The following is a 26,318-nucleotide window of genomic DNA, read 5'->3' as shown; positions in this document are numbered from 1 at the left end:
TGTGTGTGTGTGTGTGTGTGTGTGTGTGTGTGTGTGTGTGTGTGTGCTTTATTGGAAAGTCTACAGCTCAATTTCTCATACAAAAATTTATACACATATTGTTATGTGACATTAGTTGCAATCCCTACAAGGTAACAGCATACTCTCCCTTTCCACCCCAGGTTTCTTGTGTCCATTCAACCAGTTCCTGTCCCTTCCTGCCTTCTCATCCCGCCTCCGGACAGGAGCCGCCCATTTTGTCTCGTGTATCTACTTGAACTAAGAAGCACACGTGTATTATTTTTTGTTTTATAGTTCAGTCTAATCTTTGTCTGAAGAGTGGGCTTCAGGAATGGTTTTAGTTCTGGGTTAACAGAGCATCCGGAGGCCACAGTTTCAGGGTTCCTCCAGTCTCTGACCATTAAGTCTGGCCTTTTTATGTGAATTTGAGTTCTGGTCTGCACTTTTCTCCCACTCCATCCAGGACTCTCTGTTGTGTTCCCTGTCAGGGCAGTTATTGGTGGTAGCCGGGCACCATCTAGTTCTTCTGGTCTCAGGCTGATGGAGTCTTTGGTTTACGTGGACCTTTTGTCTCTTGGGCTAATATTTTCCCTGTGTCTTTGGTGTTCTTCATTCTCCTTCGCTCCAAGCGGGTTGGGACCAATTGATGCATCTTAGATGGCTGCTTGCAAGCTTTTAAGACCCCAGATGCCATTCACCAAAGTGTGATGCAGAACATTTTCTTAATAAACTTTGTTATGCCGATTGACCTAGATGTTCCTCAAAACTATGGTCCCCAGGCCCCAGCCCCAGCTACTCTGTCCCTCGAAGTGTTTAGGAGGTTTCTTAGCTTTTGCTCTGGTCCTGTTGTGACTTTCCTGTCTTTTTAATGACTTTTGCTTTCTTCATACATGATGTCCTTGATGTCATTCCACAGCTCATCCAGTCTTTGGTCATTAATGTTCAATGTATCAAATCTATTATTGAGATGGTCTCTAAATTCTGGTGGTATATATTCAAGGTTGTAGTTTGGCTCTAGTGGACTGGTTTTAATTTTCTTCAACTTGAACTTGCATATGAGCAATTGATGGTCTGTTCCAAAGTCGGCCCTGGCCTTGTTCTAACTGATGATATTGAGCTTCTCCATCATCTCTTTCCACAGATGTAGTTGATTTGATTCCCACATATTCCATCTGGCAAGGTCCAAATGTATAGCTGCCATTTATGTTGTTAAAACAATATTTGCAATGAATAAGTCATTGGGCTTGCAAAATGTTATCATGTGATCTCCAGCATCGTTTCTATCACCAAGACCATATCTTCCAACTACTGATTCTTCTTGTTTCCAACTTTCGTATTCCAATCACCAGTAATTATCAATGCATCTTGATCAATTTGCATGTTTGATCAATTTCAGACTGCAGAAATTGGTAAAAATCTTCCATTTCTTCATCTTTGGCATTAGTGGTTGCTATGTAAATTTGAATAATAGTGGTATTAACTAGTCTTCCTTGTAGGCATATGGATATTATCGTATCACTGACAGCATTGTATTTCAGGATAGATCTTGAAATATTCTTTTTGACAATGATTGTGATGCCATTCCTCTTCAATTTGTCATTCCCTGCATCATAGGCCACATGATTGTCCAATTCAAAGTGGCCAATACCAGTCCATTTCAGCTGACTAATGCCTAGGATATCGATCTTTAAGGGTTCCATTTCATTTTTGACAACTTCCAATTTTCATTGATCCGTATTTGTGCCCATTCCAAAGAAAGGTGATCCAATGGAATGCAGAAATTACTGAATAATATCATTAATATCACACGCAAGTAAAATTTTGCTGAAGATAATTAAAAAATGGTTGCACGAGTACATCTACAGGGAACTGTCAGAAATTTAGGATGGATTCAGAATAAGACGTGGAACAAGGGATATCATTGCTGATGTCAGACGTATCCTGGCTGAAAGCTGAGAATATCAGAAAGAAGTTTACCTGTGTTTATTGACTATGCAAAGGCACTCGACTGTGTGGATCATAACAAATTATAGATGACACTGCAAAAAATGAGAGTTCCAGAACACTTAATTGTGCTCATGAGGAACCTGCACATAGATCAAGAGGCAGTCCTTCAAACAGAACAGAGGGATACTATGTGGTTTAAAATCAGGAAAGGTGTATGTCAGGGTTACATCCTTTCACCGTACTTATTCAATCTGTATCCTGAGCAAATAATCCAAGAAACTGGACTATATGAAGAACACAGCATCAGGATTCCAGGAAGACTCATTAACGACTTGTGATATACAGATGACACAACTTTGCTTGTTGAAGAGGACCTGAAGCACTTACTGATGAAGATCAAAGACTACAGCCTTCAGTGTGGATTACGCCTCAACATAAAGAAAAAAAAAAAAATACTCACACCTGGGTGGGCCTATAAGCAACATCATGATAAACTAAAAAAAGATTGAAGTTGTCAAAGATTTCATTTTACTTCGATCCACAATCAACACCCATGGAAGCAGCAGTCAAGAAATCAAACGATGTATTGCACTGGGCAAATCTGTTGCAAAAGGCCTCTTTAAAGTGTTAAAAAGCAAAGATGTCACTTTGAGGACTAAGGTGTGCCTGACCCAGGCCCTGGTATTTTCATTCACCTCACATGCATGCAAAAGCCGGACAATGAATAAGGAAGACTGAAGAAGAACTGATGCATCTGAATTATGGTGTTGATGAAGAATACTGAATATACCATGAACCGCGAGAAGAACAAACAAATTTGTCTTGGAAGAAGTACAACCAGAATGCTCCACAGAAACAAGAATGGCGAGACTTCATTTCACATACCTTGGACACGTTATCAGGAGGGATCAGTGCCTGGAGAAGGACATCATGTTTGGTAAAGCAGAAGGTCAGCAAAAAAGAGGAAGACCTCAAAGAGATGGACAGACACAGTGGCTGCAACAGTGGGCTCAAACATAGCAACGATTGTGAGGATGGCACAGGACTGGGCAGTGTTTCGTTCTGTTGTACATAGGGTCACTGAATCAGAACCGACTTGATGGCACCTAACAAAAACAGAGTCACAGTATGTTCCAGTACTTTTGTTTAACCAATTTTTAAATGACTTTTGTCATCTCTTTGTGGACTGTGTAAGGAATAAAATAATGCACTTACGACTACTGACTACTTTGCATAGAAATAAATTTTTAAATGACCTGGGGATATCTTGTACTTCAGTTGAAACCATTATAGTGGTAACAAACTAATTATTATAAAGGTACTTTTTTTGCACTGAAATGAAAATATATATATGATTTCATATATGATTTCTTTCAGGACAGGGCCAGGTAAAACACAAAGAATAAAGAACTTAAGGTCAGGAAACCTGGGTTTGAGACTTCAATACTATCAACTATTTTAGGAAAATTTAGTCAAGAGACTCAAAATTTTCTTATCTGTAAAATGAGATTGTGAAGGTTCAGTTTGGTAATGTACAATAAGGCATTATCGAATGTATATTATTCCTTCTGCCCAGCATGCCATAATGGGTTTCAAACCAGGTATAGTGTTTGTAAATTGTGTATAAATTATCTTAAATTCCATTTGGAAGTGGTCAGAGATGGTTGTAAAGACACTGGAAATCAAAGTCAGAGATATGCAGAAGCACAGGTTGTCTATCTTCTATTAGAAATGCAAATTTTTTAATTGCCAGTGTGCTTGTCCAACTGCTTTCCAAAATAAAACATCATCTTGATAGTTTGGAATTGGGTATATAAAGAACATGCAATAGAAACAAATTATTTAAATTTTTATTTGTTCACTACAGATCTGCACACTACTGAAGAGAGCAAAATCTAATTTCTGGATAATTCTGAATTATTTATTTGTACAGTCAGTTCTAAACAGATCAAGTCCATTCGGACAAATTTCTGTTTAAATTTTCACTGGATAAAAAGTATTATTAATATTATAAACATCTATGTGATGTTTTAAGGAGCCCTGGAAGCTCAGTGGTTAAGTGCTCAGCTGCTAACCAAAAAGTTGGCAGTTTCAACCCACCAGCTGCTCTGCAGGAGAAAGATGTGGCAGTCTGCTTCTGTAAAGATTACAGCCTTGGAAGCCTATGGGGCAGTTCTACTCTGTCCTATAGAGTCACTATGAGTCAACTCAAGGGCAATGAGTTATGTGATGTTTTATAGTTTACAAAGCACTTTTATATTCATTCTCTTATTTAATATTTGCAACAATCTTGTGATTAGGCAAAGCATGTACTATTATCCTCATTTTATAGATGAGGAAACTGAAACTCCAAAGTGTAAGGTCACATCCTGTGCAATTGATGGAACAGTCACTGCAACTTGGTGACTATTTTATCCCCAGCACTAGGAATAAGCCTAGCATATTACAGACACCCAGAGAATACTCGTTGAATGAAACGATGGACGGACGGATGGACAGACAGAGGGAACTCAAAACCACGTTTTTTTATTGCAGAATTTCAGGTCGAACATGTAAAATGAATATTGAGTCAATTCATAATGCTGAGTGATGCTAGTAAACAGAAGACTTTCCTTGCAGTCTCGAATAATCTGTCAACATAAAAAAGTCAAAAGATGCTCCGCATTGCTCATATTTAAATAAATACAAATGAAAAAAGGGAAATAACCATTTTCACTTATTAGATTTAGCAAAAATCAAAATGTTTGCTACTCCTGGTGCCAGGAAAGATGTGGGAAACAAACTCTCACACGCTTCTGGCGAGCATGCAGATTGCTCCACAGATTTGGAGGGTTAATTTGGCTCTAGCTTTTAATATTTAAAATACACAAATGCTTTTTCCAGCAATTTCACTTTTAGAAATTGATTCTACAGATAGCCTCCCAGATACATGCATAAGGATGTTCACGCCCACCTTGTTTTCAGTAACAAAAATCTGGAAACAATCCAAACGTTAATTAATAGGTGATTGCTTAATTACACTGTGGAATATTGACAGGATGGAAAATCATGCAGCTGTTAAAAAGAATCCCACAAATGAATATGTGATGATATGGAACAATCTCTAAGACATATTGATAATTGTAAAAAGTAAAGTGTAAGTGAGCCAAAGGAGTCCCTGGGTGGTGCAACTTGTTAACGCCCCCAGCTGCTAACTGAAAGGGTTGAATCCACCCAGAAGTGCCTCAGAAGAAAGGCCTGGTGATCTACTTGCAAAAAATCAGCCATTGAAAACCCTATGGAGCACAGTTCTACTCTGGTACACATGGGGTCACCATGAGTCTGAATTCACAACTGGCTTTTTTTCTTTTTTTTAAGCCAAAGAACAACATACATGCATACACCTGTGTTTGCCTATGCATAGACCATCTCCGGATTGATACAGAAGACACTATTGACAGCTGTTGAGTGGGGAAAGGGATTGTGGCACAAGGGACTTTGCATGGGGAATCCTTTGATACTGTTTCAGTTTGTACCGTTGTGCGTGGAAAAGAAAACATAGTTAATTCAAGAAGAAAGTCCATTTCTAGGGGGCAGTATTTCTCCTAACCGCGGAGACTGCCTCAGCCCCTCGCTGCCACCCCCCTCAAGTGTCTAGCGGCGGATGCGCAGGCGGGACCCCGACTCACCCTTCCTGGGTGTAGACTGAGCGCGGGTGGCCCAGGGAGTGCGCAGGTTCTGCGCCCCGTAGCGGGACACTCCGCAGAGGGAGGCCCCGCAGCCGCTGCGCTCCCAGGCGGAGCATAGCAAAGCCGAGAGCGCGGGTAACCGCTTCGACGTCAGCCCGCCGCCTAGGAACTGCGGCTGTCTGGGCAGCCGTAGGACCCTCTCCCGGCCAAGAGGCGGGCGGACGAGGGGCGGGCTCCTGGACTGGCGCGCGCCTTGGCACCAGACGCACGAGGAAGTAACGGCACCATGGCAGCAGCTGGAGTTCCCGGGGACAGAAAGGTGAGTTTCCGGGAGGCCGTGAGGACCTCAGCCCTCCTGACCGGGAGACTCCGAGCGACTCGAGGTCAAATCCCACTTCAGCCCCTAACCAAGCCGGGCGTTGGGCCCGGCTCTGAGGTCGGTTAACCCGATTACGGGTTACCGAGCATGGTGATGATACTGCCTCGGTGTGAGGACTGGATAACAATCAGTATTTATTGAGCCCTTCCTAAATGTCCCGCACTCTGCATGGTGCTTTATGCGAATTATCTCCACCTTTTCACAACCCCTCATTAATAGGTATTATCCTCATTTCACACATGAGGAAACTGAGGCTCAGACGACTAGCTCAGGGTCCCCACTTAGTTCAGGATGCAGCGGGGATTTGAAATCTAGCTTTGGGACTTCAGACGCCACACTCACATTTTCTTCCCTCAACGGTCCTGCATCCGCAGGTCTTAGGGCTTACGCGGCCCCAGATCTCGTGGAAACTTTCCGCGCACTTTGGAAGGGCCGCAGCCTCAACCTGTGAGCCGCGGGCGGCCTTGGAACTAGTCCAGGACACCCCGAGCCGCCGCGGGGATGGGTGAGCACGCGCAAATTCAGCCGCCTTCGCGCGCCCCTGGCCGCGCGCCCCCGGCGCCCTGTGTGGCTCAGCATCTGCTAGCCACACCCTTCCTTGGCCAGGCCCTCGACCTCCCCACCGCCTGTGGGTTTTGCCCTCCCATTTCTACCCTGGGTGTTGGGGGACGGGGTGGGGAGCAAGGGGATGACCAAGCAAAATAAAGGCGTGAACTTGGACGCAGAACGTACCCGGACCCCTCAGAGCAACCCACCTGAGCCCGTAATTCAAAATGGCTAGGGGGGTGTGGGTGGGGGGCAGCGGGAGGAAGGATACAAGCATGAGAGTGTACACTACCTATTTAATTATGCTAGACAGGAGCAACCAAGATACCCTACAGTGGGAGCTCACTAAATAACTTAAGATTCATCCACTTAATAAGTTATTAAAACCAAAAAACCCGTTGCCATCGAGTGGATTTCGACCCATATTTCGACCCTATAGGACAGAGTAGAACTGCCCCACAGAGTTTCCAAGGAGCGGGTGGTGGATTTCAACTGCCAACCTTTTGTTAGCGGCCGGCTCTTAACTCCTGCACAACCAGGGCTTAGGCAGTCATTAAAAAAGTATGGAACAGGCAAAGGGCTTTGGCAATATGAAGTTACGAAAGGCGATATTATATCACAGACTGATCCCAACTATGTAAAATATTTACATAAACACTATAAGGAAAGGCGGAGCCCTGTGGCGCAGTGGCTAAGAGCTGGGCTGCTAACCAAAAGGTCGGCAGTTCGAATCCACCAGCTGCTCCTTGGAAACCACATGGGGCAGTTCGACTCTGTCCTAAAGGGTCGCTATGAGTTGGAATCGACTGGACGGCAAGGGGTTTGGTTTTTTTTTTTTAATACGGAAGGGCACAATAATGGTAATACTTATATAAGATATGGATATAGGTTTCAAAAAACGTGGTTTTGGATTTTTTTTTATAATTATAAAGGTAAAATGTGGGCAGTGAAGAAATGAGACTAATAAAAGGTAAAGCAAAGACCATTTTGGTGATTTTTTTCTGTAAGCTTTCTGTAATGCTGTGTTCACTTTCATGGTTCCTTTTTTTTTTTTTTTTAAGGTTTAAAAATATACTGTCCTTGTTCAGTATTTTCCATGCCTCTGCTCTAACGACACCAGTATTATCATACGTTAATCCATGTTAACGGGTACCAAGATCAAAGGTGCTAGTGGGAAGGAGCTAATTCCACCTCTCTTCTCAGCACACAGATATCTTTTAAGAATGTATTTAATTGGCACACACAACACCTCCAGTTAGTTGTAGAATCCAAAAATTGATGCCTTTGAATTATGCTGTTGGTGAAGAATATTGAATATACCACGGACTACCAGAAGAACAAACAAATCTGTCTTGGAAGAAGTCAAGCCAGAATGCTCCTTAGAAGCAAGAATGGCGAGACTATGTTTCACATACTTTGGACATGTTATCAGGAGGGACCCAGTCCCTGGAGACGGACATCATGCTAGGTAAAGTAGAGAGTCAGCAAAAAAGAGGAAGACCCTCAATGAGATGGATTGACACAGTGGTTGCAGTAATGGGCTCAAGCATAACAACGTTGCGAGGATGGCACAGGACCCGGCAATTTTGCGTTCTGCTGTACATAGGGTTGCTATGAGTCAGAACCAACTCAGCAACACCTGACAACAACAGCATGTGGCAGTGAAGTAAAGGCTAAAAGATGCTATGAATTTAAATATTGATAATTTAGTTATTTTGCTGATGGCTGTTTATAAAATCAGCAAAACTTTAAATATTGGAAAAAGAATCAGATAACAGACAAAAATGTCTTACCATTCATTCCTTGGTATCGTGAAGAGAGTCAAAATATATGCTATAACTTTCTTAAAACTCTAGCTAATTTTCTATTTGAAAGTCTCATTTTTTTTTTTTTTTTGCTCCAGGATCAAATTTTAGCATATATGACACATGTCATTTTCAAAACAGACCTGCCTCTCCAACTCTTGGCATAGTTTATTAAGGGCCTTTGTTAGGTGCTGTATGAGGTGGTAGGTCCACAGACAAATAAGATATGTCACCTGCCCTCAAGCATCTTACAGCCAAATTAGGAGGTGGGTAGGTAACCAGATACTATATTAGGGTGTGATGTATGAAGGAATGGAAGATACACGAAATTAGTCCAGTCCATTTGCTGTCAAGTCGATTCTGACTCATGGCGACCCCGTCCGTGTCAGAGTAGAACCTATTATGCAAAAATTCTATGCCAATGTTTTTCCCCCCTCCTAGGATTATGGAATGTGTAATATTAAATTTGATTCTTAACATGGTTGACTTATTGAAGTGTATTAGATTTTCTAAATGAGACTTTATCTAGAATGACTATACCTTTGATTCTCTCTTGTATATCCCTGTGCAGCACTTATGTATGACATTGAGCTGTAATTATTTGTTGACCTACTGGCTTTCCCCAAGATAACTGGACTTTCAGCTTCATGGGGGCAGAGCCTTGTGTTACTCCGACACTTACCTCTGTTGCCTAGAACTATAGCTGGAATGTGTTAAGGTCCCAGTAAAAGTTTAAAGTTTAAGTCCTTTTTATGTTTCAAAAGTGAGAATGAATTCCATTTTATGGAGGGAGTAGAGAGAGAGATGAGAATCATGGTTAATACTAACATTTCTTCTACATTCAGCTTAAATTCTACTGTAGATGTAAAATACAGAAAAATACCAGAGTCAGGAACTCTCTGCCAAAATAGTGTTTTTAGGTCAGCACAGCTGGGCTTCATTCAACTTCCCACCACATGTACAATAAAATGGAGATGTTGTACATACGGTAGCAGGGTACCCAGCCTCCAGTACAAGCCTTATACCTTCTTGTACTGCAGAGAAAGGAAGTTTAAGTCATCTTCAAACTCTTCTGCAGCGTGAGTTCTGGTAAGAATTAGCATCCCCAGTCAGATGTACCTGTGTGCTTTGGGGATGGTAGCCAAGAGGCAGAGGCTTTCTTCTTTTTGACTTTTACTGGTGAGCATGGTGATAGCACAGCATTCCAGCCCCTTAGCTTTTACCCTAATACTAACATGTAGCCCAGTAAGCTGTCTCTGTGCCCTGCTCGCTGTATGCCTTGAATTCAAGAACTTAGGGATTTATATTGATTTCACAGAATAGATACAGCTGGTTAGAAAGGGAACCTGGAGGCTTTTCTCCCCCATCCATGTGTTACTGTATGGCCAGCTGTGGGCAGAGCTGAAATGAACTGGCCTTGTATCTTTTTAATAAAAGATTGTATCTTCAACTAAGGTGGTCAATACAAAAAGAGAAGGATTTCCATGGGGGTGTTTATGATGTTATGTAGGTGGTCAGGGAATGCCTCTCTGAAAAGATGACACTTGATCAAAGACCTGAAGGAAGTGAGGAGGTGAGCCATGAAGATATCTGGGAGAGGCACGTTTCAGACAAAGCAGACCACAGTGCTTCGCTAACTCTTTGGGTACACCTTTAATGTAAGTTAATGGGTGAGCTGAACAAGTCGGAATCAACTCTCTGGCAATGTATGGATTGAATTGCGTCCCCCAAAAATACGTGCGTCAGTTTGGCTAGGCCACGATTCCCAGTGTTGTGTAGTTGTCCACCATTCTGTCATCTGATGTGATTTTCCTATATGTTGTAAATCCTATCTCTACGATGTTAATGAGATGGGATTAGTGGCAGCTTTGTTAATGAAGCAGGACTCAATCTACAAGATTAGATTGTGTCTTAAGCCAATCTCTTTTGAGATATAAGAGAAGGGAGCAGAGAGACATGGGGACCTCATACCACCAAGAAAGCAGCACCGGGAGCAGAGTGCATCCTTTGGACCTGGGGTTCCTCTGTGGAGAAGCTCCTAGACCAAGGGAAGATTGATGACAAGGACCTTCCCCCAGAGCTGACAGAGAGCCTTCCTTTGGGGCTGGTATGCTAAATTTGGACTTAAGGCCTACTAGACTGTGAGAGAATAAATTTCTCTTAGTTAAAGCCAACCACTTGTGTTATTTCTGTTACAACAGCGCTAGGTAACTAAGACAGGCAACTAACAACACAACAACAAGAGTAGAAGGAGACTAGATTAGGAATTTAGAAGAGCTGAAGTCCGCTTTTCTATTTACTTAGCTCTGTGGTCTCGGACAAGTCACTTAACCTTGCTGAGCCCCGATTTTCTCATTTATAAAATGGAAATAAAAACTCTGCTTTGCCTGGCTCACAGAGTTGTTGAGGACAAAAGATAACATGTATATGAACATATACGTGTATATGTATACGCTGGACAAATGTAGGGCATAATTATGAAATTGTGTGTCCATTAGCATTATGTTCAGTGGCTTAAACAAACGAGAGGTTTATTTTTCTCACCTAACGAGGGCTGGAGGGGGCAGTCATGGCTGCTGCAACTACTCAGGGATGTCATTTGGAAACAAGGCTCTTGTCATCAGTCTGCTCCACCAGTTAGCATGCAGCTTCCAGTGACATGGCTGTGAGATGACCACTACACCTCCAGGCATTATATCGACATTCTAGTCAGAAGGAAGAGGAGACAGGAAGGGAAGGTGAGGGGATCTATATCAGGAAAGCACAACTTTCCAGAAATCCTCAGTAGACTTCCACCTATTTCTCATTGGCCAACACATGTCACATGGCCATGCCCAGCAGCAAGGGAGACTGGGAAATTGATTTTTCTTTTTAGTTGGGGTTATTGTCACCCCAAATAAAATACGTTAGTAAAAAAAGGGGGGAAGAATGCATATTAGTTAGGTAACTAGCACTGTCTGTCACAAGCATGTTGTAAACTAAAATAACTATTACAGAATCAACATTTTCATTATAATTTGGCTCAGATTAAATTTTACTTGAGAAAAAATAGTCACAGCACTTTAGTTGCACAAAATAAGCACCTGGATTGACTGAGAAATGTATGCTCGGTCTGAGATACTATTAGACACTGATGATTTCAACAAAACTAGGGCTCTAAGAACACAGTACGACCTTTCCTAAAGTTAGAAACTGCTTTTAGAAAAGAAAAGCACTTAGGTGATTTTTCTCTCTCTTCTTCAGGGTATTTTGGAACGTCTGGACAGTGGAGAAGTTGTAATTGGAGATGGAAGCTTTCTCATAACTCTGGAAAAGAGGGGCTATGTGAAGGCTGGACGCTGGACTCCGGAAGCAGTAGTAGAACATCCAAATGCAGGTTGGTGACGGCATCACCCAAGAATATCTGGGTGACATTTTACTTAGACCTCATTGAGAGAAGACAAAGAAATAACAGTGGATGTTTCCTAAGGACTGTTTCACTTGCCAAAATTGCCATGATATGGAGACAGTGCAGTACTTGGGTTGAAAACATGTAGAAGAAAATGATCTTTCTATCTGTCTCATGCACACACACACGAGCATGTGCACACACAGACACACACATTTGCATTTTCATATATAGGAAGTGCTAAAATATACATCTTAGTATTTGCTCCATGAATATTTACCATGTAGATAGATATCCAAGAGTTCACTTAAAATAGCAAAGCCATTGTTGCTTCATATTCCTCCTGCTGGCTAATTTGTGTACTATGTTATAACAGCGTGCATAATAAATATGATTAAGGATAGTCACGAGCTTAACAGAGCACAGACAACTAGGTTCTGTTGGGAGGGGCAAAGAAATGGACACATATTTACCTCATTCTCCTGACTGAAAAATAAAATAGTTGGAAATAGAAATTGTGTTGGGATTGGCTAATGACATTAAATTGGAACTTTTATTCTGACTTTTTTTGTGTTTGTTCCCAGAAATTATAGTGGGAAAATACAACCAAAGTATAAAATTAGTGAAACAGGATACAGACTGAGAATGGAACTTTTGATTTCACTCTGATTTTATTCATATATGCACAGTATATCAGACAAACCCATGTTCCTGTCCTGACTTTTCCATGGACCAGCTGTGTGACCTTGGATAAGTCACTTGACCTCTCAGTTATCTAGTGGTGCTATAACAGAAATACCACAAGTGGATGGCTTTAACAAACAAATTTATTGTCTCACAGTTTAGGAGGCTACAAGACCGAATTCAGAGCACCGGCACTAGGGGAAGGCTTTCTCTGTCTTTTGGCCCTGAAGGAAGGTCCGTGTAGATCAGAATAGCCTCTTCTCAGCCGTGTCCACAGGCAGGCCTCTTTCTGGCCCTTGGTCCCTCAGCCTGGCATCTGCCCGGCTCAGGCAAATGTTACAAAACTCTTTAGATCCACCAGTAAGTGCCCAGAGGCACCCCACTCTGCTAGGAAGCCTCTGGCCCAAAGGCACTCAGCTCTCTCTCACTTTGTGGGTAGTCTCCCCTGCCTGGTCTCCTGCTGCCATTTCTCTGCCACTGCTTCTTGCCGTCTCCAGTGTTACAGTTCTCTCTCTGTGTCTCCTGGTTCTAGGAGGTTATCAGCACAGGGACCCCAGGTCCAAAGGACATGCTCTGCTCCTCTCTGTTCTTCTTGGTGGTATTGAGATCCCTCTCTATGTTTGCTTCTCTTTCCTTTTATCTCTTGTAAGGTAAATGTTGTGACTCAAGTAAGGGTCTGACTTGAATAAGGGTGATAAAGGTGGTGACTGGGGTAAAAGTGGTACCTGGAGTCACATCTTCTAGTAAGGTGGTGACTCAAGATACATCCCACCCTAATCCTGCCTCTTTAACATAACAGACAACCCATTCCCAAACAAGATTATTACCACAGGCATAGAGGTTAAGATTTACAACACATTTTTGGAGGACATAATTGAATCCATAGAGGTTAAGATTTACAACTATATTTTTTGGGACATAATTCAATCCATAACACTCTCCAAGCATCAATTTCATCATCTGTTATGTGGGGATACAATATGGAGTAGTTGTGAGGACTTAAAAGTTAATCCCTATGAAATGCCCAGCATATCATTAAGTACTCCGTGGCCATTATCGTTATTATCTCATTACATTCAGAGTTGTAGGACTGAACAAAGTTGTGCCTCTCTGGTGCTTGGCAGGAAGTTTTTATATGGCCCAAGAAGAACTTGTTCTTAATTTTAGAAGACCGTTTTCTAAACCAGGAAAGTGTTAAAAAAAAAAAAAAGCAAGGATAAAAAATGAGAGTTGAGGGGAGACAGAGAGGGAGGCAGAAAGAGGAAGACAGAGAGAGAGAACTTTCTGATAAACCAAGGAAAGCTCTCTGTATTTCCCCAGTGCTGCTACTGAATTGGTTTGATATGGGCGCTACCCATGTACATTCTGTCCACAATGAGAATTTCCTCATTCTATTTCCTGAGCTGCCCAGTGTTGACTATATGCAGACCAGCTACATCCTTCACAACACTAGTATAGGAATAAACACTCTCTAAACCAAGTGACTAGGAGAAAATTGGCCAGCCACACCTTAATTTCTACATCTGACTGCACCAGGCCATTGGGACTGATCAGCAGGACAATATGAGGCTATCTAAACAGTCCTAGCTTGGCACTTTGCCATGTCCTGTGAAGCCTTTGAATTCCACTGACCTTAATCTGCAATGTTTTATAGGTACTAGATTTGAAACTGTATGACTGAAAAAGATGTGAGTGGTTGACCTGCTGCTGCTGCTGAAAATGATAGCATCCATGATTTTTAATTTCTTTTATTTCAATTTTAAAAAAACAACTACTCTGTAGTTCGTCAGCTTCACATGGAATTCTTGAGAGCAGGATCAAATGTCATGCAGACTTTCACCTTCTCGGCCAGTGAAGACAATATGGAAAGCAAGGTAAATATGCAGGAGAGAGAATCGTCTATAATAAAAATAACCTCTTGATGGCAAGCTGTGAAATCAACATGATGTGTTACCACACTTTATTGACAAAATCCACATAAAATATCTATTTATTAATTAGTTATTATATAAATATATATCCTAAATGAATGAGCTTTTTTCTGTCCCTTTAGGTAAGGGAGGAGGAGGGGTACGATTGGGGAAGAATAGATTACTAGGATGGCATGGCCAACCTTCTGTGCTTTTCTTTTTTTGGAGAGAAAGAACACTTTGTAGATCTCCTTTTTACCTTTTCTCGTTTCACATTCCTCTTTTCTGTCTTGTCCACCTGGAGACACAGTGACCCTGGGGAACACAGCACTGGTTTAGAATGAGAAGAATTGTGTTTGATATGCAATTTTGCCACCTATTAACTCCGTGATTTTATGCAAGACACTAACTGTATTGAGCATCAGTTTTCTCTCTGCAAAATGGAGATAAGAGTAATGTGTCAACTCATGGCGGTGTTGAGAAGAGTAGATAAGATGAAGGATATGAAAGAATTGTAAAATATTCTGCAAATGTAACGGGTTAATGCTTGTATATGTGAATGCTCGTTTATTCATTCAAGCAACCAGCATTTACTGAGTACCTGTTATATAGTCCGTTCACTATGCTAGATGTTTGTACTCTATTCACTATGCTGTCTGCTAGATTCAAAGATGATAACAAAAGCATAGACCCTATTCTGAAGATGCTTATAGTCAAGTGTCATAGACAAATAAACAGTCATTAAAATCCAGTGTGGTGAGTACAGTAATGGAAAGATAAGGTCACCGGTAGCAGAGGAGATGGTACCCAACCCTGCTGATCTTCTCCTATTGCAGTTTAAACCAGAGACTTGTACTCATCGTACTTGCTCAAAGCTCCCTCCATTATTGATTATATTTTACCTTTAAAATGCCAAGCTCACCTTCTGTACTCTCTAATCTCAGTGGGAAGATGTAAATGCTGCTGCCTGTGACCTCGCCAGGGAAGTGGCTGGAAAAGGCGATGCTTTGGTAGCAGGGGGGATTTCCCAGACATCAGTGTACAAACACCACAAGGATGAAGCTACAATCAAAAAAATTTTTCGACTACAGCTAGAAGTTTTTGCCAGGAAAAATGTGGACTTCGTAATTGCAGAGGTAAGCCTAGTATTAGAGGGAAAGGATTAAATCCCTTTGACAAGTATCATCTGCACAGTCTTCACCTTTTGTTAGGGCATTGAACTGCTTTAGCCCTCATTTCCTCCATGTGGAGGGTCAAAGGTTTATTTAAATGCACTGTAGTTGAGGTTACCATCCTCTCACATCTGTACTAGGCTCTCTGTGAAACCAAAGGAGAGATTTAGGAGAGGCCTGACCTTAGTCTTTGGTTTTCTAAGGTCTCGGGGGTTGAAGCAGCTGATCTCTTACAGTGTAGGGTGAGAGGAGGGGACAGTGGTCCAGGGACCATCCTCTCCTGAAGAAAAACCAGGTCTGGAAGGTGTGAGGATATAGACTGGAGGCCTTGAAGGAGCAAAGTGTAGGAGGTAGATGTCTGCTCGGGCTCATCCAGACCTCACCATGCTACTCAAATACCTGGTCATTTTCTTTCCCTCCTCCATTCATGCCTTGCTCACTCTCACTGCTCTGCTTCCATTTGTGTGATAACATATCAGTGCTATTTAGAAGAAGGAATCAGTAGGAATTGGTTAGTGATTGGATATGAAGGCTTAGAACATTATCCTCCCTCTACCTCCAGCCCTGGTGGCACAGTGGTTAAGAACTGGGCTGCTAACCAAAAGGTCAGCAGTTTGAATCCATCAGCTGCTCCTTGGAAACCCTACGGGGAAGTTCTACTCTGTCTTATAGGGTTGATATGAGTTGAAATCGACTTAGTGGCAACAGGTTTTTTTTTTTTTTTTTAAACCTCCAAAAAAAAGCCCTCAATACCAAAATGCAAATTAAATCCACAATAAGAAACCATCTCATCCCAGCATTACTGGCACAAATTAAAACAAAAAAAAACAGAAAATAACAAATGTTGGAGAAGCTGCAGGGAGACTGGAACTCTTATGCACTGCTAGTAGGAATACAAAATGGTACAACCATTTTTGGAAAGCGATACGGCACTTCCTTAGAAAGCTAGAAATAGAAATACCATATGATCCAACAATCCCACTCCTAGGAATATATCCTAGGGAAATAAGAGCCGTCACATGAATAGACATATGCACACCCATGTTCACTGGAGCACTGTTCACAGTAGCAAAAAAGATGGAAACAACCTAGATGCCCATCAACAGATGAATGGATAAACAAACTATGGTACATACACACAATGGAGTACTACACAATAATAAAGAACAATGATGAATCTGGGAAGCATCTCACAACATGGACGAATCTGGAGGGCATTATGCTGAGTGAAATAAGTCAATCACAAAAGGACAAATATTGTATGAGACCACTACTATAAAAACTTATGACAAGGTTTACACACAAACAATCTTTGATGGTTACGAGGGAGGGGAGGGGTGGGGATGGAAAAACACTAAATAGACAGTAGATAAGTGGTAACTTTGGTGAAAGGTGAGAAAGTACACAATATTGGGGAAGCTAGCACAGCCTGTCCAAGGCAAGGTCATGGAAGCTCCATAGACACGCCCAAACTGCCTGAGGGAGCAAATTACTGGGCTAAGGGTGTGGGGACCATGGTCTCGGGGAACATCTAGCTCAACTGGCATAAGACTTATATAAAGAAAATGTTCTACATTCTACTTAGGTGAGTAGCGTCTGGGGTCTTAACAGCTTGTGAGTGGCCATCTAAGATACTCCACTGGTCTCACCCCATCTGAAGCAAGGGAGAATGAAGAAAACCAAAGACACAAGGGAAAGATTAGTCCAAAGGACTAATGGACTACAGGTACTACAGCCTCCACCAGACTGAGTCCACTATAACTGGATGGTGCCTGGCTACCACCACCAACTGCTCTGACAAGGATCACAATAGCGGGTCCTGGACAGAGGTGGAGAAAAATGTAGAACAAAATTCTAACCTACAAAAAAAGACTAGACTTACTGGCCTGACAGAGACTGGAGAAACCCCGAGAGTATGGCCCCCGGACACCCTTTTAGCTCAGTAACGAAGTCACTCCTAAGGTTCACCCTTCAGCCAAAGATTAGACAGGCCCATAAAACAAAACGAGAATAAAGGGGCACATCAGCCGAGGGGCAAGGACTAGAAGGCAGGAGGGGACAGGAGAGCTGGTAATAAGGAACCCAAGGTTGAGAAGGGAGAGTGTTGACATGTCGTGGGGTTGGTAACCAATGTCACAAAACAGTATGTGTACTAATTGTTTAATGAGAAGGTAGTTTGTTCTGTAAACCTTCATCTAAAGTACCAAGAAAAAAAAAAAAAAACAACTCTGAATACCTGTTTCCCATAACAACTGCTGCTGCCTGGGGATAAGCCCTCACACCCAGATCTTTACCCTAAGCAAGGGCAATAGACTCTGTCCAAACTGCGATTTTCCTAATGTCTCTATTGAACCTATTGAAATATTTATCACTATCCATTGACTCATCAATCTTACCAAGGCTCACCACTGCTCCAAACCTGGCTAACCAATCTGGTAACAACCATTTGCAGAGTAGAACAAATTCTGTGCTAGCTCTGCCCTATCTCTTCTCCAAATGGATGGGAACACAAATGTTTTGTTGTTTAAGAACCCCTCTTTGACTCTATCACTCCACACACACTGTTGCTGCAGAATCTAAGTCAAAGAGAGAAATCAGGGAGACTTATGCTGGCTTTTCTCCACTTATCTTAAAGACAGCTTTTCAACTGTGGCACTTAAGCGCATTACTGGAGAAGCACCTCTGCAAATGTCATGGGTTTATCAAAGTGTTTGATCCACCATTGGCAAAGTAACTGAGTAGCTATCCCTTCCCACTGTTTGCCTCGATGTCCTTATCTGTGGAAATCATCGTATTTCCCTTCCTACTTCATGGAGCACTTGTAAATATCTAACTGGAAGTGAATATAAAAGCACTTTAAAAGTATAAAGCACGATAAACTATTTTTCAGAGATTACCCCAGTTCCATTAAAGATAAGTCTTAGATTGGTTAGTAAAAGTTTTGTCCCCTTAAAGCTGTGATTTTAGCCACTGTGGTAAACAGTTTGGTAATTCCTCAAAAAGTTAAACATAGGACAGAGTAGAACTGCCCCATAGGGTTTCCAAGGAGCAGCTGGTGGATTCAAACTGCTAATCTTTTGGTTAGCAGCCGAGCTCTTAACCACTGCACTACCAGGGCTCCAGAATTACCATATGACCTAACAATTCCACTCCTAGGTATATGCCCAAAAGCAGGAACACAAATGGGTATTTGTACACCGATGTTCATTGCACCACTGTTCACAATAGCCAAGAGGTGGAAACAACCTAAATGTCCATCAGCAGATGAATGGATAAATAAATGTGGTATGTACATAAAATGGAATACTGCTCAGCCGGTAAGAGAAATGAAGTCTTGATACATGCTACAATATGGATGGAGCTTGAAGACATTATGCTTAGTGAAGCAAGTCACTCATAAAAGGACAAATACTATATGATCCTACTTATATGAAATATCTAGAATTTGACAGATGTATAGAGACCAACGTTTATTAGTGGTTACCAGGGGCAAGACAGAGGGAGAAAAGGGGAGTCATTGCTTAGGGGTCACTAAGTTTTTGAGATGGAAAAATTTAAAAACAGATAGTGGTAATGATTGGACCACATGATGAATGTAAATTAATATCACTGAACTGCACGTATAAAAAATGTTGTCATGGCAAACGTTTTGTTATATGTAGTTTTATCACAAAAAAATAAATAAATAAAAACTATGATTTTCAATACTCAATGACTTTAAAGACCTTTGTGAGTTTTTTTCCCCTAAGTTGTCATTCTCAGTGTGCAGGTGATCCCTGAGTGAAAATCTGTGTTATTGTTAAAGTAAGTAAAATATTTGCTCGGAAGTGTATTCTTTAGTCAGTCTGATAGAGGCCCATTCCTTAACAAGTTTTATCACATACTATGTATCTGGTAATTTTTATAACTGTTTTATAACAGTGCAGTTCTATCATTCAAAATCTGCTTTATATTTGGACCAGTAGAAAAACTGAAACTTCTCTTAGTATTTTGAGCATGCTGAGGAAGCCGTGTGGGCTGTGGAAGTCCTAAAGGAAGCTGGTAAACCCGTGGCAGCTACCATGTGCATAGGCCCAGAGGGAGACATGCATGATGTACCACCCGGAGAATGTGCCGTTAAACTGGTGAAGGCAGGTAATTTGGATCCATAATATGCAATAAGCAACTAACTTGTTGTTTAGGAAACTCAACCAGGTTTGCTTAGTATTGTGAGAGCAATTCAAAAATAGAAGCGTTAACTTGAATCAGTGGTGTTATCTGTAAAACTTGAGGGAGGAGAGGGGAGTAGCTAATCCCTGACATACCGTCTGGAATCCCTGGGTGGTGCAAACGGTTAACGTTCGGCTGCTAACCAAAAGATTAGTGGTTCCAGCCCACCCAGAGGTGCTTTGGAAGAAAGCCCTGTCGATCTACTTCTGAAAAATCAGCCACTGAAAACCATATGGAGCATAGTTCTACTCTGACACACATAGATGGGGTCACCATGATTCAGAGTCAACTCCATTGCAACAAGTAAATTACCTTCAACTGTTTAAAAAAAAAAAGACTAAACAAACAAGTAAGTAAATAAAATTTTAAAGTTCTTCATTTCTTTGCTTAGGGGCTTCAATCGTTGGTGTGAACTGCCGATTTGGACCCAGCACCAGCTTGAGGACAATGAAACTCATGAAGGAAGGCCTTCAGGCTGCAGGGTTGAAAGCGCACCTGATTGTACAGTCCCTGGGATTCCACACACCTGACTGTGGCAAAGGAGGGTTTTTGGATCTCCCAGAATACCCCTTTGGTAAGCTTATGGAAAATCTTTGTGGTTTCCTGTTGTAACAAAATTGAAACAACTATAAGTTGTACAAGGAGCCCTGGTGGTGCAATGGTTAAGTACTCGACTGCTAACTGAAAGGTTAGCAATTTGAACCAACCAGCCACTCTTTAGGAGAAAAGACCAGGCAATCTGCTCCAATAAAGATTACAGCCTAGGAAACCCTATGGGGCAGTTCTACGCTGTCATATCGGGGTGCCATGAGTCAGAATTGACTCAACAGCACACAACAACATAAGCTGTACAGTCTGAGAAGATGAGACTTCATAAAACAAAAACATACAATGCTAGCCAAAAATGAGCTATTTAAAGAGAACGTAATCTAAAGTTTATAGTTTTTTACTGGGGGGAGAAAACATCCATCAGAGCACTGGCCTTTGAAAACAAGGATGGTAACAGAAATGTCATAACTATTATATTACAGCACTGGAGCCCAGAGTTGCAACCAGATGGGATATTCAAAAGTACGCCAGAGAGGCCTACAACCTGGGTATCAGGTACATTGGCGGCTGCTGTGGGTTTGAGCCCTACCACATCAGGGCAATTGCAGAGGAGCTGGCCCCAGAAAGGGGATTTTTGCCACCGGCTTCAGAAAAACATGGCAGCTGGGGAAGTGGTTTGGACATGCACACCAAACCCTGGATTAGAGCAAGGTAGGAATTTTTTAATTAACATTCTTACTGTTTTCCCTTAATCTCATTTTATTTACTGTTATAAAAGTTATGTATGTACCTGGTGATAAAAACTCAAACAGTATAGCAGTGCATAAAATGAAAAGTAAAAGTTGCCTCCCGACACCAGTCCCAGGCCCAGAGCTAACCCATTTGCCATTTGGGTTTTGAGGTCTTGTATCTCTATTTGTCATTTTATCAATTTTAAGCAGTAATTATTGATTTTATCTCTTATAAAAGCTAAGGAATTTAATTCACATAATCTTCCCCTGTTCCCCATTCTTCTTTTCCCAATTTTGATTTATTACATTTTATTTCTTCAGTTGATTGTAAGTTTAAATTACACATTTAACCACCTTTTTCTTAATCCATCAATATTAGACAGTATCTCTTGACTCCACTTTCTGTAAAATAAGAATTGACTCCCTTCTGCTTCTCTTACTTTTCCCCACTATCTACCACTTGGTTTCTTTAAGTTATTACCATTATTTTTATATCACCAAAGTTTATAACTAATATGTTCTTTTCTGTAGTAATAATTAAGTCTTCCATACTTGGTCTGGAGATTGATTCTAAAAATGTGGAATCAGTGAAGAACGTTTATAATATTATTATATCTGTAATATTAAACAGGACTCATGAAATGTAATCAGAACTCAACCTTATTTTTGTCTCCCTTTATCTCTTTAAACCTGTTCCATACCTTCTTCTGCCTCTGTGTGAAAGTATTGACATGTCCCAGGGCTTTTCTGGGTACTTTTAGGTAACAGAAAGTTCCATGATCACTTTACTTTGCAAACACAGTCTCAGTTCATTTTTTAAAAGTGTTCAGTTCCATGTAAAATCAAAACTCAGAACATGTTTCAAACTTAAAACTTTTCATGTTTTCCAGTGGAAGCCTTCAGCAGACAGGAAGCCAGAGAAAGTCTGTAGGGTCCTTCTCTCTTTCCTTGAAGCCTTATGCTTCCAATCCTCCCTCCCATCTTACTTACTTACCATGGTTTTTGACCTCTTTGGAATCAAATTAAGGAGAGGACAGAAAAGGAAAATAAAATGTGTATTACTTGGCTGGCATCTAACAGGAAGACTGCATTCTCTGGGCCTGGCAGATCTTCTCGAGCACTTCCATGGTTCCTCAGAAGCTTCCACTGGGAACTTTTGTCTTTACCTCTTACACCACAGGCACTGCGTTTTTTCCTGATAGCTGCTTCCCCCTCAGGCCTGGGGGTCCCTTTGTCCTTCCCAGTGATTTTTTTGAAAATACCTCCAAGCTGGCTCTCTCTCCATCAGGCTCAAAACTGTCTAGAGGACCTTTCACCCTTCCTTTATCCAGTTATACTCTGAGAGTGTGATCTGATCCCAATATAACAGCATCCTCTCTGCTCACAAGCAAAGTAGCCAGCCCCTTGTTCTCTTGTGTTCCAGATTTTCCACTGTAGAGTCTGGTAAGTCATCTGACTCATTCTAGGGTACCTACTTGGAAATTTCTGCAGTGTGGTCTATCTTGCAGCTCACTTTGATACCTGATATCTGTAACTATCTCAGTGCCTTCAATATAAAACTTCCAATCCAACATCCCGTCAAATTGATTTTCTAAACATTATTTACTGCAGAACCAAGTGGTATGAATGGAGCTATGGGGAAAGAGAAATAATCCTACTTGACAAAATTTGAGCCATTTGAAGGCAAATGTTTCAAGCATCAAGGTCAAATGAATTCTCTTATATTACATGAGTTGTCCAAATTCATGCCATATTTTAATTTGCTTCATGCTTGGACTATGACTTTCTTTGTATAACATTTGATTTTCTGGGAATTTCTAATTAACTTCCTTTTTCATTGCTGACAGGAGAATAAGAGGCCTTCACCTTCTCCTTCCAGTTTCCAAATTATACTATTTCTTATAGTCAATCCACTTTATTATTGAAGACATTTTTCTTGGGGCCCCTGAACTACTGTTCTGTTTTAGATCACTGCTTTCTGGTCATAGGTACAGTTAGCATCCTGATGATTTTACATTACACTTTTGGGTTCAGTTCACTGCTTCTCTGATTCCATATTCTGCTCTTTCTTGGATTTTGTGTTAGTTCAAATCATTTGTGGAGTATATGCCAAGACAGGATTAGACATACAAGAGATTTACTGGGGAAAACATCTGTGAGGGAAAATCGGGAGGGAACCAAAAAAGGTAGAGAAAGCTATCATACTGAGATGTAGATCTGAGCCTTGTGAAGGAGAGAAGAAAGGAAAGAGGGTTAGGTAGGAGGAGTCTGCACAGTTCTAAGAATGTTTTGACCAAGCTGATAGGGGATGAGGAGGTCTTGGAGCCAAAGTCAGATGCCAGAGGAGTCCTGCATATGAAGGAATGGGCCTACATTACTATCCCTGTCATCCTGTATCATTGACTTGAGAGCAGCCCAAGGGAAACATGGCCCTCTGCAAAAACATGTGGTAGCTGGTACTATCAGTCAATTACACTTCCCAGAGCAGAGATCAAAGTTGTTTTCAGTGCTGCCACAGATTTCTTATTTTGCTGGAACACATACTCAAGTAAATTTTTCAGAAAAGATACATGTGACCTAAACTTTCTGAGTTCTTGTATGTTGAAATTTGCTTTATTTTACCATCACACCTGATTGATATTCTGGCTGGATATAGAATTCTAGGTTAAAAAGTATATTTCCTCAGAATTTTGAAGTCTTTGTTCCATTTTCTTCTAAACTTTAGTGTTGTTAAGTACGCTGAAGCTAACCTGATTCAAATTTCTTTGTAGGAACCTTTTTCATTCTCTCTGAAAATTCTTAAGATCCTTCATGTATCCTTGCCATTCTGAAATTTCAGGAAGACATGTCTAAATGTGTGTGTGTGTGTGTGTGTGTGTTTTAACTGATATAGTTTAGTACTTGGTAAGCCTTTCAATCTTAAAATTTTAATCCTTTAATCTTTCTTTAGCTTTGGAAAGTTTTTCTGTCATTTCTTTGATTATGGATTTTTTTTCATGTTCTTTATTCTGTTTTTCTGAGACATATGTTAGATGTTAGACTTTCTAGATCATTCCTCTCTGTCTCTTAATTTTTCTGCCATATTTTCCATATCTTTGTCTTTTGTGGGATTTGGAAGTCTTCATTTTTGAGCTGAAACAACTTTCTTATTGTAAATTTATTTAGATTGTAAAAGTAGGCAAGAAATCATTTAGCCAAACCTATCTTCTAGGAGATATGGATAGCTTTGATAGATACCACACTTATAAGGGAAAAAAAAGTACGAAATATAAATATAATTAAAGGTAAAGAAAACATACTTTGGTGATGATTAAAATAGCTTAAATAAGTGAGAAATAGCTTATTTTAACGATCATCTTCTAGGGATCCTTAAAATGCAGTAACCATCATTTCTTAAAGAAAAAACATAATTCTGTAGACTAAAGCCAGGCACTCCTTGCACTCTGAACTTCCAAACCTACTGATGTTTGCAGAAATTTATGGTTACACAGAAACCTGTATAAACCCCAGGTTTCTGACATTTTTATCATCTAAAAATATTTATCCCTTGTTTTGTAAGTAAAGAGTAAAAAACTGTAAAAATATATTTAATGCAAAGGTCTGTGACCAGGAACCTTCGTACTCTTCTTTCATTGTCTCAAAATAAAGAACAAATACTAAAAAAAGTAATTTGTATTCTGTCGCTATGAGTCAGAATCCACTCAATGGCAGTGGGTTTTTTGGGTTGTTAGTTACTTTTTGAAGAATTATACTTTGTTTCATCTATTTAAAAACTTTGTCTTCATGAACTTGTCATTATGTTAAAATACTAAATAGAGTTAGAAGACTCTGCTAGAAATTTCAGAATGAAAGTAATTCACACACACACACAAAAAAAGCAAAATTCAAATATATTGTCTTTTTCTGGAAGGTGGTATAAAATCTAATGATTGTTATTGAAGATATAAATGTGAGAAAGGCCACTGGCATTAATGTATATGGACATAGTTTTTCTAGCTGTATGTTGAAACTAAAGTTCCAGTTTAGCTTGATCATCCACCAAACTTAAGTGTATTTGGCAAATATATATTTATGACATGTTGGACTTAAAAATAAATATTAATCTGTTTAAGTATAATATATGCATGTATGTATATACATATACATAATGTATGTGTGTGTATATACATACATACATATATACACACACATACATATATGAGTGTGTGTATATATATATATGTATATATGTGTGTGTGTGTATATATATGTTTTTTTTTTTTTTTCCAACCCAGGGCTAGAAGGGAACATTGGGAAAATCTGCTGCCAGCTTCAGGCAGACCGTTCTGTCCTTCGCTGTCAAAGCCAGATGCCTAAGAAGTGATGAATGAAAACACTGAAATAATAGAGCAGAAGGAAATCTCACTCAAATCCTATCTGGAACCCCTTCTCACCTTGGTCCTCAGCCCACCTGATATTTCCAGCTGCTGAGCAACTAATGTGCTGCATTCCCATTAGCTCAATTCAACAAACGCGTGTTGAACTGCAATGGTTAAGCACCATGCTCGATGCTACAGGAGATGCAGAGATGAGTGAGCTAGGCCCCTCACCCTCGAAATACTTACTGTCTAGTAATTCTGCGATTCTTTCTTTTGGAGATAATCAAGAATAGCGAATCTTTTAGGGTGAATTTAACATTTTAGAATAACCACAAGTCTCTGAGAACCAAACGTAATAAGTAGTACAGGTTGATTAAGCTATGTGCTTGAGGAAGATAGACCAGAACTCTAAACGAAAGCAATGAATCTGCTATTTTCAAATGACTTGTATAATGGATCTATAAACAATCCCCAGATAAAAGATGCAAAAAATGTTTTGAGCAATGGCAGAATTATTGAAATATGTGTATAAATTTCCAAATTGATTACTTTGAAAAATCATTTTTACTTAAAAGTATTAGGCCCTAGAATTTTTTAACTGTGTCTTTATAATCACAACTAGCTAGATTATAAGATATTTAAGGATAAGGACTGTGTGATATGCTTCTTATATTTCTCCTTAAAGTATTTAGCATTGTACTGGAAATAATAATAGATACTCAAGGAAATACTTAATATTGAGTATTTATAAAAGTAAAAATAGATAAACAGTTTGAGAAGCCCTTTTTAAAAGTCAGAGTTCAAATCTATCTTGGTCTAATATTTTCTTGATGTATGTTTGCATTATCTACTATGAGTCTTTCTCATTTTTTTCATAATAATGTATCAATTTATAACAATAAAATTGGAATAATTTACCTTTTATAATGTTTGAGTATCTAAACTTTCATAGACCTTCTTTGGAATAACAAT

At 40.3% G+C, this 26,318-nt stretch overlaps 2 protein-coding genes across 3 annotated transcripts in view; one reads left to right on the top strand and one right to left on the bottom strand.

Annotated features, from left to right (window-relative positions):
* Nucleotides 1-5,731, bottom strand: part of DMGDH (dimethylglycine dehydrogenase) — a 97,184-nt gene extending 91,453 nt beyond the window's left edge. Inside the window, exon 1 of the mRNA XM_004374471.2 lies at nt 5,616-5,731. Coding sequence (XP_004374528.1) covers nt 5,616-5,731 — 116 coding nt within the window. The remainder of the gene's footprint in view (nt 1-5,615) is intronic.
* Nucleotides 5,732-5,900: 169 nt separating this feature from the next.
* Nucleotides 5,901-25,416, top strand: BHMT2 (betaine--homocysteine S-methyltransferase 2). Of its 2 annotated transcripts, XM_004374470.2 has the most exons (8): nt 5,901-5,934; nt 11,589-11,721; nt 14,200-14,291; nt 15,272-15,463; nt 19,486-19,633; nt 20,100-20,282; nt 20,740-20,968; nt 25,263-25,416. In XM_004374470.2, exons 1-8 carry the CDS (start codon nt 5,902-5,904, stop codon nt 25,342-25,344), a joined length of 1,092 nt encoding a protein of 363 aa, XP_004374527.1. In that variant the 5' UTR covers nt 5,901; the 3' UTR covers nt 25,345-25,416. The 2 variants fall into 2 exon arrangements, with proteins under 2 accessions (XP_004374527.1, XP_023585224.1); XM_023729456.1 differs by lacking the exon at nt 15,272-15,463.
* Nucleotides 25,417-26,318: the final 902 nt, after the last annotated feature.

This window comes from Trichechus manatus, unplaced genomic scaffold, assembly GCF_000243295.1.
Source record: "Trichechus manatus latirostris isolate Lorelei unplaced genomic scaffold, TriManLat1.0 scaffold00029, whole genome shotgun sequence".
Classification (NCBI taxonomy): domain Eukaryota; kingdom Metazoa; phylum Chordata; class Mammalia; order Sirenia; family Trichechidae; genus Trichechus; species Trichechus manatus.
Note: the sequence above shows the minus strand (reverse complement) of the source record. Positions and strands in the feature narration are given on the sequence as shown.